Here is a 13,234-nt window from a genome sequence, read left to right on the forward strand (position 1 = left end):
CTAAGTCAATGGAATTGATAGAGACAATAGTTATTTAATTTAGCATGGCTCAGTATGATTCATTTAATTCTACAAGGAGATGTTATGGGCCAGAACTTGAAACAAGGTTCTAAATGGAATTGAGAAGACAGTGGTTAAATATAGTTTAGCACTGATTTAATCCTACAACAAATAATGGTTTCCTAGTGATATAATGATTGGTGTATACTCAGTGTGGGGCATATAAGCAAGAGGCTCTCAGGGCCAGACACAAATGTATTAGAATTTCTCGGAGCCTCAGCCAGGATTCAGTCAGGAGATTTAGAAGCCAGAGAAGGCAGGTGGGAGCAGAAGCTCTTGGAACTAAGGAGAGAGATAGACCTCCAGAAAAACTAGCCCAGCCCCAAGTGAAGGAGACAAGACTTTGAGAGACAATAAAGGGTTCGGACTTTAATACCTGGCTGCATTTGGGGTGATTACTGAACTGAAACTAAGGCTGTCTCCAGAGACTCCAAGAAAACCCAACAAAATAATATTACATTTTAGAGAAGAATATTACACTTAGTGAACCTAAGCCATCATATGATTTATTTGTCAGAGGATAGTTTATCTCAAAAAAATAGAACATTGTTTTACTAGCAGTATTTTTTTTAATAGAATTTTTCTTTCTCTTGCTGGGTATTATATAGAAATGATGGTGATTCTATGGTTTCTGTTCTGCAAGTATGCTTAAGTTGCTTGATTTAATTTTTAGTTTGACTCTCTAGGATTCTTTAAAATGTTCTTATGAAATGAAAAATGAAAATTTTCTTTATGCTCAGTTCTCTGATTTCTTTTGTTTTCCGGCTGTAGCAGACATTTCTAATATTGTCAATAGAAGTGATGACAGTGGGCTACCTTTTTTCATCCCAATTTTATTGGAAGTGAGTTAACATTATATTTGATGTTCTTGAGATACATATTTACATGTTTATACATGTATACACATGGTAGATATATACATATTTGCATACATATATGTGTATATTTTTTTAATCTATCTCTCTACATAGCTCTATCTAGAGAGATGTATTTTAAAGAAAGGTCCATTCCTATATTTTCTACTCTGTGTGAAAGTGTGTGCGTTTGGGAGTTGTGTGAGCGCACTTAACAGAAATGGGTGTTATATTTTCTTCAGTATTTAGTTTCATAGTTTTCTTCTCCAGTCCATTTCCTACTTTTACACTTGGGTACTTCAATATTCATGTTGCTATTCTCACAAACATTTTGATCTCCCATTTTCTCAAGGATGACTTTCACTTTTATTTCAGCCGTACAAAATGTTGGTCATACTCTTGATCTGAACATGACATTAGTCTTTTATTCATATGATTGTGAACCTACTATAACCTCCTAAATTTACAGCTTTCCTGTACTTCATCCCTCCTAAATCTATTCACTCTCACTGATCTCCAATCATTCCAGCCCCTTGCCCTTCCCTCTCTTAGGTCATCATATTAGCTTTACTCTCACTTTCCCTTTTTTAATTTCCATCCTGTAGTTAAACAGTTTGAACATTTATTGTACTCAGCTCTCAAATCCCTTGCATGGCTGTCCTGTTACTACTTATGTCTTGCTAAACCTTGGCCTTGGATTAACCCACCTTATATCTCCTCTGCTACTTACACGTTGCTTACTTTTGATAGAGAAAGTCACACAAATGTTCCAATTGCATCCAATACAAATTGTTTTCTAGTTGCAACACAAGAGTTGTAATATGGAGTTCTGCTGTAATTTACCTTGTCAGTCAGTCAATAAATATTTATTAAACACTACTTAGCATATGCCAGACATTGTGCTGAGCACTAAGAATATAAAAAAAGGCAAAAATAGCCCCTTCCCTTAAGGATCTTTTAATCTAATAGAGGAAGCCAACACGTGGGAAAAAAACAAAAGCTGAAGTTGGAATATAGAAGGGTGATGGGGTAGGACATGATGAAGTCCTTCCTACAGGTGGGAAATGATTAGGTATCTGCTCTGGGCCCTTTCTAAGATAATGAATCTAAAAGGGGGTCTTCAGGAGAGAGATACCCAAAGGGACAGGATGTTTTGAGTAAAAGTGTCTCAGATTTGATGCTGTTACAGGATGAGTTTTTGGAAACACTGAGGCTTGGAACCATTAGTACCCTTCTTTCTCCCTATTTTAAATTTGATTTTTATTTTATCTTAAATCTCTTAAAAGACTAAATTTCTCAGACATAATAAAGATTGGTCTAAATATAGAAATTTTATCTTATAGCAAAAACTATAATCCTGTCTAGGCCAAAAGGGTTGAAGAAAAGAATTGCCCAACATCTTAATTTTGGTATTTATTATTTATAAGTGAAAAATAAACAGCACATCTTAAAGAAATTTAAACTTAAAGTCTTAGTCATTAAAAAAAAATCTTCCTCCCCAGTCTATTGGTTTTTCTCTGCTACCTACAAACATGTTTAGGTTTCCTTTTCTTAAAACACTCTTAATTTGGGGGCAGCTAGATGACGCAGTGAATAGAGCACCAGCCCTAAAGTCAGGTGACTCTGGACAAGACTTAATGCCAATTGCTTCAGCAAAACCCAACAACAACGAAAAAACCCACCCTTATTTGGGCATTGCTTCCCTTTAGCCTATAATCCTACATCACTTTGCCTTTTCACAAAAGCCAAATTCCTAGGAAAAACTTACACTCTAATCACTTGACTCAAAGTGCTCAAGATTTAAGCCTTTTGTTATCTTCTTAGTCAACAGGTGCTATTCTTCTATACCTTTAGTTTTTGGTAACTAATAATAATTAACATAGTTATCTTTACATTGCAAAATTTCTTCATTCTTTAGTAAATTTTATGTCTTTTCTCAGACAATTTTTTATAAACTGTTTAACCACTGAATTAAATTATAGGTACTTGGATATTATTCTAATACAGTCATTTTGTATCTGGTTAACTTCTAGTTCAAGTCCCTTATATCACAAATGAAAAAAAGTAGAGTCCCAGAGATATTGATTGGTCTGAATTTACATATTGTCAGAATTAGGACTAAAATACTCTTTCCACTATGCCACATTGCAACGAGAATCTGCATATGAGTATTTTAATCCACAGAACTTATTAATTATATATGATGAATATCATAGCTTACTTAATAACTCCTGTTTTTTGTCTTACAAGAATTCACTTAACTCTGTAAGTGTGCTTGACTCTTGAGAAATACTCAATTTCTTTATTTCATGTTTTCTGGTATAATCTTAATCTTACCAGAAAAGTAGATAATATAACAGTAGAACTTTATTTCTCTGCCTATTTCTCTTTTTACCTTATTCTCTTTACCTTCCCATGTCTATGATGATGAATGCCACCATCAGCTTCTTTGATCATTATCAATCATGAGCTCCTTGTGAAACTGGTTCCCTTTTAAGTGTTTATTTCTTGCTTGGTTTTATATTTTGAAATAGGGATAAGTGAAAAAAGAGATAAATATAATTTCTTTGATACAGTGAACTCCTAACTAAGCAAATTCTCTCTGCCAATATAGCTTGCTACCTTCTCTAGCTTAAAATCTTAGAGGTACCTAAGGCACTTGAAAGTTGGTGACAGGTGGCATGAGAGGAAGAACTTGAACCCTGGCCTTTCTGACTCTGAGGTCAGCTCTCTTCTATGCTGTCTCTCATGTTATGAAAGATCTGTGAAAATTTACTCTTCTAAGAATTTTTGGATTACCAGAGGCCATTTTTTTGATACACACTCCCCCCCTACACAAAATATATACACACACTTGACAGTTGAAGCTAGAAGTGCTGAATTAATGCTTTCGCTCTGTCCTTTATTGTATATAAATTGGATAAATCAGTTCATTTCACCTGAGCCCCCACTTTCCTCAGTACACATTGATGGTCGAGGGTAGTCACTCTATCTAAGGTCTTTTTCAACCTTATATATATACAATGATTACATTATCTTTTAGCAGTCCGAAGGGTAGTGTGGAGGTCCATTAAAAAGACTCTAGCCTCCAAAGTTAATAACTGAAGAGAATGTTTTCATAGCTGAGATGAATTCATTGAGATGTATTATATTCTAAAGAAAGATGCTAATCTACTGCCTTGGACTGGGCCAGCCTCCACAAAAGTCCTACTTTCGTGTCCTTTTGTGGCATAAACTAGTATTTCAGAGGCCTTGACAATAAAGTGTAACGCTTGGTGGGTTCTACAAATCTAGGAAGATTTTGAATTATAAATTTAAGAACGGTGTGTCTGCTGTTTAGCATATTATCCTTGCTAAATACCAAGAGGCTTATCAGTAGTAGGTTGGTGAGGTGATGCATTCTTTGTCCATGATAATCCATGAAACAAGGAAGAATACACTATGATCCTTAAGCATTTTATTATTTTTTCTAGTCTCATAATATTTGGTATACCTCTGAATCTGTAAATTTATTTCATTAGCATTGCCATTTTTTTATATTGTACTTCAACCATCTCTCCTATTATTTAGGCTTATTTTTATTTTTCTAAATAGTTAATTGTATTCACATATGATTGGCTCTGTGGAGAGTCCCATCTCTCCCCTATGATTATCAGTTGTGGTTCCTGTTTCCAACACATCACTGCCTATTTTTACTTGCAGTACTCCTCCATGGTGCTTTCTGTCTTCCCTGTACAAACTGCCCCATGCCACCTTTCCATATATTCAGTTGCCAAATCTTGCTATCTTTATTTCCATGTCTCTCATGGGTCTCCTTTATTCAGCCCCTACTCACATCTCCTTTAGATCATTGCAATAGTGTCCTAATACATCTTCTTACTCAATCCTCTTCAAAAATACCAAAATGGTTTTCTTTACATACAGATCTATGTCACACTTTCTCCCTCTGAAATTCCAGTGACTCCTTATTGCTATTAACATCAAATGTAAACTTCCTTGTTAAAATTTACAACCTGATGCCAATCTAAATCAGCATGCCCCTTTCTTGCTATCTCTCAGACAATGAGATTTTATTTTCTGTCTCTGTATCTTTGTATTGATTGTCTCCTATGCTTGCAGTGTCCTTCCTTTTTGTCTCTATCCTTCGAAACATGAGTTTTTTTCAGGACTGCTCGAGCACCAGTCTTTCTGCGTGAGAACTTTCCTGAACCTTCCAACTGCTAGTACCATACCCATCTTTTATATGTGTTTTATGCATACCCATATATGTGCCTCTTTCTCCCTTGCTAGAATATAAAACCATTAAGGAGCAAGGGTATTACTAATTTTATCTGGTACATGTTAGGTCCTTAATAAGTGGTTGTTGATTATTTTTCAAGAATTTCAGTTTAGCAAGCATTTATCAATACTAATTTTTATTAGGATAGTATGCAAGGCACTTAGTATACAAAGACCACAATAAAAGTGATTTCTGTTCAAGCTATTTTAAGAAATATTGAGGGAATCACATAAATGCTTGTTCCCTTTTAGAGTCTATCCTCAACCCCCAATGTGTACTGAGGAAAATGGGGGCTCAGGTGAAACAAACTGATTTATCCAATTTATATACAGTAAAGGGCAGAGCGAAAACATGAAAACAAATAGTTCTTTAAAAAGGTAGAATTACTTGATGAGTATAAATAAATATTGTTGAATTAAAATATATTCAAATTATTTGTAAAGATGGCAATCAGAAGAGTAGAAAAGTAGATCTGATTTAACATTTTTCCCTTTAAAATGAGTGGATTACTGTCAAAATTATATAATGGATTGACATCTATCTCCTAGTTTCATAGAAGAGAATTAAAGGACTATTTTGATATCTAATTAAAGGAAGCACATTGGAGAAAATGAATGGGAAAGGAAGAAAAAAACATCAGATAGTTCCTATTCTTTAAAGGTGGTAGAACAGTGAATCTTTCTACCTTTCTACCACCTTTTCTAAAAGTGGTAGATTATAGTCTGGATTGAAAAAATAGAAAAGACAGATATGGGTGAGTAAAAAACAAAATTAATGTTTATTTTATTTAGTGGAAAAGAGTTAAATTACAAAATTGAAAGGAGTTACAAGTTGACTTAAAAACATAACTCATATTGAATATATAGGAAATTTGTCAAAAACAATAGAGACATTTAGAATGAGAACTATCCATTTCAGTGTTTCAGCTACCTGCAGAAAATCAGGAGTTATAATAATGAGATGTTTCTGTTGTTGTTTGTACCTGTGATGTCATTAGAGTAAGGAACTTCTAGTAAGTAAGGAAACTGAATCTGTTGATGCAAATCTATGTCTTCATCTTGATCTTCTAAAATTACTATTACACAGGTTTCTAGATTTAATTCTATATAATCTAAATATCAATCTAATATTTCATACCAATAGTAATAACAATTCATTGAAAAGAATATTAAGGAAAATAATAAAACAACATTTGCACTTGAATAATTGTTTTATCAGATTTCAAATAACAATTAATTACCAAAGTGATCTGGTAATGTATTTTTTTAAAAGTATTTTAAGAATATAGGTTTGATAACTTTTTTGCCATGCTTTTTAGAATACCTATTCCTCCCATCCCCAAGATAGGTATTAAAATGGCTTTTTAACCAAAATCAGCTTAATATTAATAATACTTTTTTAATTAAAAAAGCTATTTAGATGTTGGGCTGCAGTAAAAGAAGCATAGTTTTGAGAAAGAGAGGGTTTTTTTTTTTTTTTTTTTTTCTGGTCCTTGTCAGATCTCATTTGAATTGAGTTTTTGGCATCAGAAGGATATTGATAAACTGTGGAAAGTGTCCAGAGGATAGCAACCAAGATAGCTAAAACTTTGTGTTCATTATACATGAAGATTTGCTGAAAGAACTAAATATCCTAGAAAATAGCCTAGAATAAATAGCCTAGAAAAGAACAGACTGAAATGGGAACATGGTAGTTGTCTTCAAGTATTTGAAGGGCTATCATGTGGAAGAGGGATTAATTTTGTTCTGTTTAACTTCAGTGGACCAAAGCAGGAGTAATAGCTATAAGCTTCACAAAAGCCAATTAAGTCTTGTTATCAAGGAAAACTTCCTATTGATCAGAGCTATCCAAAATCTAAATGAGCTACTCCCAGAAAGTTGATTCTACCTCCTTAGAGATCTTCTAAAGACTGAATGATGTTATAGTGGGGATTCCTTTTGTGTATGGCTATGATTGGTAAAACAAGTTTCAACTTTTAATTGTCAACTTTTTTTCATACTTTTTTAAATGTTAAACGTGTGCAATTCTTTTATACATATTTCCACAAATATGCTACATAAGAAAAATCAGATCAAAAAAAATGAGAAAGAAAACAAAATGCAAGCAAACAACAAAAAGTGAAAATACTATATTGTGGTCTGTACTGTGCTTTCTAGAGCCCCCACGCTGTGGTACCAAAATACACCATCTGGACTAGGTCTCTGAAAGATCTCAGGACAAGCCTGAGTCCTTGGTCTTAGTGGAGGAGTGATGAGGCAGAGACCCACATAGATGGTCAAATATGGAATCCCTTTATTTCAAGTTCTTTCAGCTCTAACTACCTTAGTAAAATTACTATCACCGTAGCACACTGAGCATGTATTAACTATAAGCACCCTGTTATTATTATTTAAATGCCTCTTTTAGTGCAAGTGTCTCTGCTTCAAGTAGAAACACAGTTTGTCACTCCCCCTGACTAACTTGAAAGGCTGAGACCCTCCAAGGGTTGCACCAGACATTGTTAGCAGGTTCCCTCTTGGCTAAAAGTTCTTATACCTCACTGAAAGTTCCTCCACTCTCTGTGACCCTCTACAGTGGACCACATTCAGTTCCCACTGTCCTCTTGCTGGGTGCAGATGGCTTTCTTCATTGCAAGGCCAGTGGAACTGGCCTGAATCATCTCATTGTCGATGAGAGCCACGTCCATCAGAATTGATCTTTGTATAATAGTGTTGTTGCTGTATACAGTGATCTCCTGGTTCTGCTCATTTTACTTAGCATCAGTTCATGTGAGTCTTTCCAGTCCCTCTGAAATCATCCTGCTGGTCGTTTCTTACAAAACAATAGTATTCCATAATATTCATAGACCGTAACTTATTCAGCCATTCTCCAACTGATAGGCTTCCATTCAGTTTCCAGTTCCTTGTCACTACAAAAAGGGCTGCCACAACCATTTTTGCAAATGTGGGTTCTTTTCCCTCTTTTATGATCTCTTTGGGAACTACTGCTAGATCAAAGGATATGCATAGTTTGATAATTGTTTGGATATAGCTCTAAATTGCTCTCCAGAATGGTTGAATCAGTTCACAGCTCCACTAACAATGTATTAATGTCCCAGTTTTCCCACATCCCCTCCAACATTCGACATTATCATTTCCTGTCATCTTAGCCAATCTGAGAGATTTGTAGTGGTATCTCAGAGTTATCTTAATTTGCATTTCTCTGACCAAAAGTGATTTAGAACACCTTTCAGCAATGCAAATCAGAGTCCTTGTAATTTGGGTATACTTAGCCCTCTAAGTCCTAAGTGATTTTCTTTGGCGGTCTTCCTAACCTTCCCTCCCAATTTATCCCCATCTAGATTCCACATAGAGTAAATACTCTTACTGATATTATATCAATATCAATTTACTGACATTAAATCAAATAACTGTAAGACTTCATAATTACAATATGGCCAGATAATAGTCCCCTTTAAAAAAATCTGATAGTTTAATGGACAATAAGTTCAGTGTGAATCAGTAAAGTGACATGTCAACAAAAGGTAAATGTTGTTTTTGGTTATATTAAGAGAAGCATCCTAAAGGAGAGACAAAAATGACAAATGAGAGCAGTTACAAACAGAACTTGTATAGTGATAGATATACAAAGTTCAGTCAAGATGAAGAAAGTTCAGAAAATAGTTTAAGTAGAAAAAGTTTTGATAAGTAATATAGATGAAATGGGATTTTGATTACTGGAGCACAGCTTAAAATATAGAAATGATGAGTCCTTGGCTAGAAATGGAACATATTTCAAATATTGGTGAAGGGGGGAGGGGAGGGAGAAATCATTTTGAAACTAATCAGAAAGACAATTAAATTAAATTAAATTAAAAGTCAAAGAGGAGAAAACTTCCAGCGAAAAATCTGACAGTCCTGTTGTCATAGAGAAGACTAGATACAATATTAGGAAGAATACTACAACATAAGATTGAACAGAAGAGGATACTAGTACATTTACCTGATAAAAATGAATCGTGAACAGAGCTGAGAAAAATACAAGTAGCCCAAGATGCTTATATATTAATAAAAGAAAGGAGATCATCTCAGTGAAATTAACCACAGAAGAAAAACCAGCTATTGTGTAATTCAGAGTGTATTATACATTACATAGAAAGAGCAAATTGATTAGTTCAAGAACCAGATTAGAAACATTCCACAAAGAAATGACATAGAAATAAAGGGGGGTCATGGATATTTCTTGGATCCCTCTGCTCAAAGCAAAACAGATAATTTCTTGTTTTATATGAATGACAATTCTTTCAAAAGGTGGAAAACCAATAAAAGGAAATTCTATTGTGGATCTGATTCTTAATAAGAGGGAAAAATTGGGGGGGCAGAATTAATGAGAACCTTGCCTCTTCTAGGATATTGTGGTAGCCTCTGCTCTTTACTCTCTCTCTGTAGTCCTTAGATTGCTTTTATTACCTGATAGGTACTTACTTAAAAAAAAAAAAAAAAAAATCAACCATCCTTGAATACCTTCAGTGGGCAGGGGATGGGGCAAGTAGTGGAATTTGAGAAAAACTAGGATATTGAAAATGTTGGGGATAAAGTTAATACACAAGCTGGTGATTGAGAGAGGATTTCAGGACTAAGAGGATTAGGATGAATTTTTAGGTTGACAAAAAACAAAAAGGAAGAAGGTATATTAATCATATCTTGTGATGAAAATTGTGATAATTATGTATAATATTCAGTTTTTTTATTGCAGTTATTTTATGTATTATTTCCCTAGTTCTATTTATTAGTTTTTACATGTTTCTTTGAATTCCTCATAATCATTGTTTCTTACAGTCCAGTAACATCCATTGTCTTCATATTATTATAGTTTGTTCATCTATAACCCAGTTGAAGGAAATCCATATTGTTAGTTATTTGGTACCCCAAAAAAGTGTTGCTATAAATATTTTGATATTTGATATCAAATATCAAACAAAAATAAAATCTATAGCAAGGCTTTTCATCTTAATACATATGCCCCAAGTACATACTCTTCATTTGACAGATGAAAAAACTAAGATCCAGAGAAATTCAGTAATTTGTCCCAGATTAGCCAGCTGGTTCATATTAGCTGAGATATGAACCTTATCTTATTTTGAGAAGGGAAAAACTTAACAGATTACTATCACAATACATTATTTAAATGTTCTAGAGAGAGAAGCTTTTTAGGTTTTAAATGTAATTTAAAGCATGATTCAGAAAAAGGTGATGCATAATACAAATTGGTAAGTTGTTGATGGTGGTAAAAATTGATTTTGATTTTCATTCATCTAGCTCATCCTAAAATACCCACATGCTACTGTTTTGGATACAATGGGATGTGTGAAGCTGAACAGCTTTCTTTCTATTATATACAGTGCCTAACTCATGATCTTAAAAGTTTAAGTACTTTTTTGAAGATTTTCCTATTAATAACATACTTTTTTTTCCCTTTTTTAACAGTTTCTTAAACAATTAGGTCTACATCCCAACTGGCAATTTGTTGATGTGTATGGTATGGAACCTGAACTCCTTAGCATGGTGCCACGACCAGTTTGTGCAGTATTACTTCTCTTTCCAATTACAGAAAAGGTAAATGTTATCTATGACAGAGGTAATGGTCAAAACAAAATGCTTCTTTATTGAGAAATTAAAACTATTTTTAAAAAGTAGATATCATTTATTTTCCTAAAATTAGCAGTTATTATCCTTCTGAGAGGCAGTATGTGGTAATGGGATAGAATGGAAACCTGAAATCAGGAAGACCTGGGTTCACATCATTCCTTCTGATACATACTAGTTTTGTGACAATGGTCAAATTGCTTATCTTCTGTGAACCTCAGTTTTCTTATCTGCAAAGTGTGGACCAATAATTTGTAATAACTCATAGAAATGGGACATTAAATGAGAGAATGTATATAAAATGCTTTGTAAACTTTAAAATGTTATGTAAATATCAGCTATTATATTTGAACATATGAAAATTAATTCCAGGTGGACACCATCTCTACAACATACAGTTTTAGAAAAGTTACCCAGGGCCTTAATAGTTTTTTAACTTTTGGGTCATTTTTATCATATGTAAAATCGTAATTTTATAGATTTCAAATCTGTGTTCAAATTTTTGATAACGTATTCTGTACTATATTTACCATGTATGTGCTAAAACCAAGAAACAATCCAAAACTGGAGAATCAATCAAGGAGTCGGAGGACCAAGAAAAATACTGATTGAGAGATCATTGGTGACTTCTCAAAGTGTTTCTGTTGGAGTTGTAGTGGTAATTAGATTACAGGAAGTTGAAGGTTTAAATTGGAAGACAAAAATTGGGACAAAGTTCTATAGAGACTGGAATTAATATATATAATGGGGTTAGTCTTGGAAAGGAGGCAGGGAGCTTTTCTCTATAGAGGAATACAGAGAAATTTTGAGAGAGAATGTGGAATTTGAAGGACCTTAACCTTGATTTTTTTTTTTCAATATAATAGTAAGGTGAAAAGCGGAGGAGGAGAACCAGCCTAGCTATTGATTTGAAAAAAAAGTTTGGAATGGTTGCTTAGGTTTTGATAACATCTACTATAGAAGAAACAATTACTGAGAAGTTTAGATATATAGCATTCATTTGTAATAGGCACATTTGCCGTAATTTTTTGACTTTTTCCAGTGAAGTTCTGTTGAACCATTTAGAATCAGAATAAATAGATAGTAAACTTCATGAAGGGTTGTGGCTGTGTAAGGGAGGAGTGTATAGTGAAAGAAAAATTTTAGAAAAACACCTTAAGATGTCTAACTATGGGGATCATATTAGTTGAATAATGGAAGTGAAGTCAAAATTGGACTTATATAAAAGTAATTATGAGAAGTCAAAGAGTTGGTATTCACAGTGAGAAAGAAAAAGCGAAAACGAGTGGGAGGAGAAAGGACAGGTTGTCGTGGTCAGACAGGAGAATGTTAGAGATCAAGACCATGAAGGTAGAGTAGTTCTGAGAGATATCAGGTGTGGGATTCTTGTGGGCAGAAATAAGTGTAGGTGGAGAAAAACAAACAAGCGTAAAGTCTGGATTCCAAGAGAACATCACACACATACATAGTTGGTTTCTTGAATGCAATCTAATCTGTTCTTCTTTGAGAAGATCCTTAGCAATTAGAAAGAAAGCAATTCTTTACTTAAAGAACTAAACTGAAACTGCTATTTCTTTTTTGTTGTTTCTTAGAATTTCCTAAGAGTAATCATACGGGAAAAGAATGATTCTGCATCCCCTAAGTAATCCACCCTTCACAGAGTAGCAATAGTAGAGGAAAAAGAATAGCAAGGATGAAATCCACAAGTTCACATGTGGTAGTGTCCAAGAAAGACACTTGGAGTAAAACCCAGATGTTTAGATATAAATGCACAAAGTATATGGAACAAGAGGAATCGAGTTCTTTCCACAAGTGACCCAGATGATTGTTAATAAAAGAATTGGTGAATACCACTGGCAACTTAGCCACTGTCAGTGGTTTTTGAAAGAAAAAAAAATTGGGCCAAGGACTGGAGTGGAGAGAATGACTAATATTTTCCTGATTTATTTTTTATTTTTTTTTTAGAAAGAGAAAGGAAAAAGAAAAAGTATAATTTACAAGTTGTATAACATTTAGTTTTACTCTGGTTCTTGGCAAAGTTCTAGACTATATTAAAGAGATGGCTAGTGGACATGTAAAAAGGAAGATGGAAAACAAGAAATCAGGTCATGCTAGACTAACCATTGTCTTTTTTTTTTTTTTTTTTTTTTTGATAGTGTTACTAAATTGGTCTCTCTGGGGAATTCTGAATTTACTGAAGTTTTTTGAAGTCTCTTGTTCTTTTAAAAATATTTAAACTTTCTTTTAGTTAAAAAGTGCTGTCATTTTTTTCAATGATTTGTCCCTCTTTGAAGTAATAGAAAGCTTTCTCATAACAATGAAGTAAACATCAGTGTGTTGTGTGTCTCATTCTGTCCCTAGAATTTGTCATTTCTTGTCCCAAGAGTTGAAAGATTCATTTCATCATCAGTCCTTTG

At 33.8% G+C, this 13,234-nt stretch overlaps 1 protein-coding gene across 5 annotated transcripts in view; it reads left to right on the plus strand.

Moving 5' to 3' along the window:
• Nucleotides 1-13,234, plus strand: part of UCHL3 (ubiquitin C-terminal hydrolase L3) — an 83,785-nt gene that overhangs the window by 15,946 nt on the left and 54,605 nt on the right. For all 5 annotated transcript variants that reach the window (XM_031958495.1, XM_031958496.1, XM_031958500.1 and 2 more), the window contains exon 3: nt 10,659-10,787. In XM_031958495.1, coding sequence (XP_031814355.1) covers nt 10,659-10,787 — 129 coding nt within the window. The remainder of the gene's footprint in view (nt 1-10,658; nt 10,788-13,234) is intronic.

The sequence above is a fragment of the Sarcophilus harrisii genome, chromosome 3, assembly GCF_902635505.1.
Source record: "Sarcophilus harrisii chromosome 3, mSarHar1.11, whole genome shotgun sequence".
Lineage (NCBI taxonomy): Eukaryota > Metazoa > Chordata > Mammalia > Dasyuromorphia > Dasyuridae > Sarcophilus > Sarcophilus harrisii.